This window comes from Anolis sagrei, chromosome 10, assembly GCF_037176765.1.
Source record: "Anolis sagrei isolate rAnoSag1 chromosome 10, rAnoSag1.mat, whole genome shotgun sequence".
NCBI classification, from domain to species: domain Eukaryota; kingdom Metazoa; phylum Chordata; class Lepidosauria; order Squamata; family Dactyloidae; genus Anolis; species Anolis sagrei.
In genome coordinates this window covers 33,257,223-33,264,253 of record NC_090030.1, presented here as the reverse complement: position 1 = coordinate 33,264,253, position 7,031 = coordinate 33,257,223, and the positions used below count along the sequence as shown (strand labels likewise).

At 48.7% G+C, this 7,031-nt stretch overlaps 1 protein-coding gene across 1 annotated transcript in view; it reads left to right on the top strand.

Annotated features, from left to right (window-relative positions):
* The first annotated feature begins 6,732 nt into the window (after positions 1 to 6,732).
* The window catches only part of ATRX (ATRX chromatin remodeler), a 126,437-nt gene continuing 126,138 nt past the window's right edge, over positions 6,733 to 7,031 (top strand). Inside the window, exon 1 of the mRNA XM_067471684.1 lies at positions 6,733 to 6,886. Within this exon, the coding sequence (XP_067327785.1) occupies positions 6,867 to 6,886 (20 nt within the window). The 5' untranslated portion in view covers positions 6,733 to 6,866. The remainder of the gene's footprint in view (positions 6,887 to 7,031) is intronic.

The following is a 7,031-nucleotide window of genomic DNA, read 5'->3' as shown; positions in this document are numbered from 1 at the left end:
CAGACCCTTGATCATTTGAGTTGCCCTCCTCTGGACACATTCCAGCTTGTCAATATCTCTCTTGAATTGTGGTGCCCAGAATTGGACACAATATTCCAGGTAAAGTGGTCTAACCAAAGCGGAATAGAGCATGGGTAGCATTACTTCCCTAGATCTAGACACTATGCTCCTATTGATGCAGGCCAAAATCCCATTGGCTTTTTTTGCCGCCACATCACATTGTTGGCTCATGTTTAACTTGTTGTCCACGAGGACTCCAAGATCTTTTTCACACATACTGCTCTCGAGCCAGGCATCGTCCCCCATTCTGTATCTTTGCATTTCCTTTTTCCTGCCAAAGTGGAGGAAAAGATAGGTTCTGTAGGTTTGTTCTTCAGTTGAATTTGTTTGTAAGTTGGAACACGTACATTTTTCAGGGTAACTTCAGCCAAATTCCCAACAGCATACCACTTATTGAGAGTTCTAGTCCAATCTAGTCTAGTCCAGTGGCAGACTTTGTATTTCTAGGTGCAAAGATTGGTGCAGACACAGACTGCGGCCAGGAAATCAGAAGACTTTTCCTTCTTGGGAGGAGAGCAATGGCCAATCTTGATAGAAAAGTATTTTATTTATCGTGTCAGGAGCAAACCAAACAGTTGTATTGCATTTTTAACAAACAAACAAACAAACAAACAAAACACAAAGTTTGCAAGCTTGGTAGTTGATTAAATGTCCTTTGACCAGTATCTGGCCCCTTGGAGTGCCTCTGGTGTTGCCGCAAGAAGGTCCTCCATTGTGCATGTGGCTGAGCTCAGTTTGCATTGCAGCAGGTGGTCAGTGGTTTGCTCTTCTCCACACTCGCATGTCGTGGATTCCACTTTGTGGCCCCATTTCTTAAGGTTAGCTCTGCATCTCGTGGGGCCAGAGCGCAGTCTGTTCAGCGCCTTCCAAGTCGCCCAGTCTTCTGTGTGCCCAGGGGGGGAGTCTCTCATATTGGTATCAGATTCTGGGTTTGAGCCTGCCACTTTTAGACTCTCGCTTGCTGAGGTGTTCCAGCGAGCGTCTCTGTAGATCTTAGAAAACTATTTCTTGATTTAAGTCGTTGACGTGCTGGCTGATACCCAAACAGGGGATGAGCTGGAGATGTCTCTGCCTTGGTCCTTTCACTATTGGCTGCTACTTCCCGGCGGATGTCAGGTGGTGCAATACCGGCTAAGCAGAGTAATTTCTCCAGTGGTGTAGGGCGCAAACACCCTGTGATAATGCGGCATGTCTCATTAAGAGCCACATCCACCGTTTTAGCGTGGTGAGATGTGTTCCACACTGGGCATGCATACTCAGCAGCAGAGTAGCATAGCGCAAGGGCAGATGTCTTCACTGTGTCTGGTTGTGATCACCAGGTTGTGCCAGTCAGCTTTCGTATGATATTGTTTCTGACACCCACCTTTTGCTTGATGTTCAGGCAGTGTTCTTGTAGGTCAGAGCACGGTCCAGAGTGACTCCCAGGTATTTGGGTGCGCTGCAAGCCTCCAGTGGGATTACTTCCCAGGTCATCCTGAGAGCTCGGGATGCTTGTCTGTCCTTAAGGTGAAAGGCACATGTCTGTGTTTTAGATGGGTTGGGGATCAGCTGGTTTTCCTTGTGATAGGCGGGAAGAGCACCTAGAGCTTCGGAGAGCTTCTGTTCAACCATCTCAAAGTTCCCTGCTTGAGCGGTGATGGCACGATCATCAGCATAGATGAAGCTCTCTGTCCCTTCTGGCAGTGGCTGATCATTTGTGTAGATGTTGAACATGGATGGAGCAAGCACGCTTCCCTGAGGCAGGTCATTCTTCTGTTTCCGCCATCTGCTTCTCTGGCTCTGGAACTCAACAAAAAAGGTCCTGTTTTGTAGGTTTCCTATGAGGCGGGTGAGACGGTCGTCCTTTGTGATATTATACATTTTTCTCAGGAGGAGGAGGAGGAGGTTCACAGTGTCATAAGCTGCTGACAGATAAAATATTGAAGAGTAGAGACATCACACTGGCAATGAAGATCCGCCTAGTCAAAGCCATGGTATTCCCTGTAGTAACCTACAGATGTGAGCGCTGGACCATAGGGAAGGCTGAGCGAAGGAAGAGAGATGCTTTTGAACTGTGGTGTTGGAGGAAAGTTCTGAGAGTTCCTCGGACCGCCAGAAGATCCAACCAGTCCATACTCAAGAAAATAAAGCCCGACTGCTCATTGGAGGGAAGAATAGTAGAGGCCAAGATGAAGTCCTTTGGCCACATCATGAGAAGAAAGGAAAGCTTGGAGAAGAGAATGATGCTGGGGAAAATGGAAGGAAAAAAGAAGAGGGGCTGACCAAAATGAATGGATGGCATCCTTGAAGTGACTGGCTTGACCTTGAAGGAGCTGGGGGTGGTGATGGCCGACAGGGAGCTCTGGTGTGGGCTCATTCATGAGGTCACAAAGAGTCGGAAGCAACTGAACGAATGAACAAGTAAAAAAAAGTTTTCCAAACTCTGCACTGATTAGAACAAAACGTTTTGAGGGGAAGGACCCATCACCTCTGGGTGATGGGTAGGCAAAAATTCAGTGCCGCATATGTTGTTGTTTATTCATTCACTCAGTCAACAACAACAACAAAACTTTATTACGGTCACTGACCAGCACAAAGTAGTTCTTTAAAAGTAGATTTTGTTGTTGTTTATTCGTTCAGTCGCTTCCGACTCTTTGTGAACCAGGGGGACTTGTGAGGGAAGGGGCCTTGTTATGGCACGTAAAGTGGTAGAGACTCCCTAAAATCCCTAATCCACCTTTGGCTCTTCCATATGTAGCCCCTGGCTCTGCCCCTACACGAGTGGAATCCATTAGCTATCAGATCACCTACTGCCCAAGATTCCTGGATCAGAATAATATCATAGTGGGAGAGAAAGTCTATAAAACAAGGGTCTCTAATGGATGCGAGCCATCCAGCCACATTCCATGTCAATAGGCTGACCCCATGCTGGCCCTGTAGCTGTCATAGTCCCAAGGGATCTATGGCCTGGTCACGATCCTTCTGTATCAGGTCCGGGTCCTTGTTTGGTGAAAAAGAAACTTGGCCTTCTGATGAAGGGGCTGGGTGGATCAATGCCACGTGAGTAATTAAATGTGGGTCATTGTCGAGTAGGGAGCCAAACTCATTTGCTGTCTGTAAGCCCTCACCTATGACCGCTGAAGAGGCAAGCTCCATCTGGGGTTGAGGAGAGTCCATAGTATGTGGAATGTTTAAAGCAGCACCTGCAGGAGACTTTGATCTGCTTTTCTGCTTGAGTTAATCCAACACCTGGCAGATACCCATGATGCTCAGGGATTTTTCAAAGCCACAAAGGTCATCTATGGACCAAGAAACCATGGCATATAGCCTCTACGCTCATCAGATGGAACCAAACTCCTAAAGGACCAAAAATCAATTGCACTATGTTGGAAAGAACACTACCAAAGCCTCCTGAACCACAGCTCCAATGTGGCCGAAGAGGTTCTCTCACAAATCCTGCAACAACAAACCAGGGATGAGTTTGCAGCACTGCCTAGTTTGGAAGAAGTCAGCAATGCCATCAGCCAACAAAAAAATAACAAAGCCAGCGGACCTGATGGGATCCCTCCTGAAATCTTTAAAGAAGGAGGACCTGAGCTGACACACCAACTCCACCAGCTCATAGAAAAAGTGTGGGTGACCGTGAAAATCCCAGCAGATTTCAAGGATGCCACCATCATCACCCTCTTCAAAAAAGGGGAAAGAACAGACTGCGGAAACTATCGAGGTATCTCCCTTCTAACCTCCGCTGGGAAAATCCTCGCAAGAATCCTTGCAAACCGCCTTCTGCCCCTCTCAGAAGACACCCTCCCAGAATCCCAGAACGGCTTCCGGCCCTCCAGAGGATACGTGGACATGATCTTCACTGCACGACAGCTCCAAGAAAAATGCAGGGAACAAAATCAACCTCTATACATGGCATTCATCGACCTTGCAAAGGCATTTGACACAGTGAATCGCAGCGCTCTCTGGACCATCTTCCAAAAAATCGGGTGCCCTAACAAATTTGTGAACATCCTGCAGCTCTGCCATGATGACATGATGACAACAGTTTTGGACAGCAACGGCTCCCAAAGTGACCCTTTTAAGGTGGAATCAGGTGTCAAACAGGGATGTGTTATTGCCCCAACTTTATTTTCCATCTTCATTGCTATGATACTTCACCTTGTTGACGGGAAGCTTCCCACCGGAGTGGAAATCATCTATCGGACAGATGGTAAGCTGTTTGACCTCAGCAGACTGAAAGCCAAAACCAAGGTTACAACAACATCTGTTATAGAACTCCAGTATGCTGATGACAACGTCGTCTGTGCGCATTCAGAAGAAGATCTACAAGCCACTCTAAACACCTTTGCAAAAGCATACAAGAAGGTCGGCCTGTCATTGAACATTGAGAAAACCAAGGTGCTGTTCCAGCAGACCCCACCTCCTTCAAGATGAACTGAACCACCTAAACTGGGTTCTCCAAGCCAATGGAGACTCCACCTCAGACATCAGAAGAGCTGCAAGACAATCGAGAAGAAGCCATGAGAGTCAAGACGAAGATCCACCCAGAGGGAAAGTGTTCCTGCCATACATCAAGGGAACCACTGATCGCATAGGGAAGCTGATGAGGAAACAAAACCTACAAACTATCTAAAGACCCACCAAGAAAATCCAACAAATGCTCCGTTCAGCAAAAGACAAGAGGGATCCTCTCACTTCTGCAGGAGTTTACCATATACCATGCAGCTGTGGACAAGTCTACAGAGGGACCACCAAACGCAGCAACATTGCCCAGACACGAATCAAGGAACAGGAAAGGCACTGCAGACTCCTTCAACCAGAGAAATCAGCCATAGCAGAGCACCTGAGGAACCTCTCTGTTGTTTTGCTGTTGTAATTTTAGAGTTTTTTTAAATATTGGTAGCCAGATGTTGTTCATTTTCATGGTTTCTTCCTTTCTGTTGAAATTGTCCACATGCTTCTTGTGGATTTCAGTGGCTTCTCTGTGTCTTCTGATATGGTGGTGGTGAGAGTGATCCAGCATTTCTGTCTTCTCAAATAATATGCTGTGTCCAGGCTAGTTCCTCAGGTGCTCTGCTATGGCTGACTTCTCTGGTTGGAGTAGTCTGCAGTGCCTTTCATGTTCCTTGATTCGTTTTTGGGCAACACTGCGTTTGGTGGTCCCTATGTAGACTTGTCTACAGCTGCATGGGATACGGTAGACTCCTGCAGAGGTGAGAGGATCCCTCTTGTCCTTTGCTAAACGGAGCATTTGTTGGATTTTCTTGGTGGGTTTGTAGATTGTTTGTATGTTGTGTTTCCTCATCAGTTTCCCTATGCGGTCAGTGGTTCCCTTGATGTATGGCAGGAACACTTTTCCTCTGGGTGGATCTTGGTCTTGACTCTCATGGCTTCTTCTCGGTGGTCTTGCCGCTCTTCTGATGTCTGAGGTGGAGTCTCCATTGGCTTGGAGAACCCAGTTTAGGTGGTTCAGTTCATCTTGAAGGAGGTGGGGTCTGCTGGAACAGCACCTTGGTTTTCTCAATGTTCAATGACAGGCCGACCTTCTTGTATGCTTTTGCAAAGGTGTTTAGAGTGGCTTGTAGATCTTCTTCTGAATGCGCACAGACGACGTTGTCATCAGCATACTGGAGTTCTATAACAGATGTTGTTGTAACCTTGGTTTTGGCTTTCAGTCTGCTGAGGTCAAACAGCTTACCATCTGTCCGATAGATGATTTCCACTCCGGTGGGAAGCTTCCCGTCAACAAGGTGAAGTATCATAGCAATGAAGATGGAAAATAAAGTTGGGGCAATAACACATCCCTGTTTGACACCTGATTCCACCTTAAAAGGGTCACTTTGGGAGCCGTTGCTGTCCAAAACTGTTGCCATCATGTCATCATGGAGGCTCCTCCCAGGCTCAGCCAGGCCTTCAAATGCTAATCAAGGTGGTCAGTTGAAACATTCACACCTAGCTCCAGCAGGGAAGAGCTCTTTGCCCCACCCCAGCCATTCCACAGATATATAAACCCATTGTCCTAATTCCAACAGACCTCACTACCTCTGAGGATGCTTGCCATAGATGCAGGCGAAACGTCAGGAGAAATGCCTCTAGAACATGGCCCTATAGCCCGAAAAAACCTACAAGAACCTAGAGGCTGGATGGCCATCTGTCAGGGGTGATTTGAATGCAATGTTCCTGCTTCTTGGCAGAATGGGGTTGGACTGGATGATGGCCCAGAAGGTCTCTTCCAACTCTTGGATTCTAGGATTCTAAGGCCAACAGAACACACTGGAGAGGCCTGTGGGGGGCTGACCCACTGGGGTGGGAGTTGTAGTTCACCCTGCATTCAAAAACCACTATATATATAGATACACAAAAGCACTATCTATCTATCTATCTATCTACCTATATACATACATATACATTTTCGCACATTTCTATTCAAAATCTGGGCCTGGGAAGCCTCCTCAGCAACAACCTGAGAGGACCAGGCTGGCTTTTGAACGCCAGGCCCCGCCCCGCTCCGGCTGAGGAAAAAGCCGCCTCAGAACTGCGCGGTGACGTCACGTCCCGGCTGCGCGCAAAGCGAACGAGCCAATGAGGATCCGCGGGGGGAGGAGCGTGGTGACGCAAAAGAGCCTAGCAACAGGCGCGGCGCCGGCTGGCCAATAGGAAAAAAGCGCTCGCGCCGGCGTCGGCCAATGAGGAGTCGGGAAGGGGGCGTCTCTTTGGCCGACAAGATGGCGGTGGCGGCGTTTTCTGAGGCGGAGGCGGCGCCGTCGTCGTCGCCCAGGCAGGCCTCTCCCCGCGCCTGAGAGCGCGGCCCCGGCGGAGAGATGAGCGCGGAGCCCGGGAGGTGAGGTCTGGAGGCTTTCCGCCGCCTTGGTTTTCCTCTCTCGAGGAAGGGAAGGCCGCGCGAAGGGGGAGGGGAGGCGCCCTCAACGCTTTCCCCTCACGCGCCCCGCTTGTGCGCATGCGCGGAGCCCCAGCGCCCCCTTGCG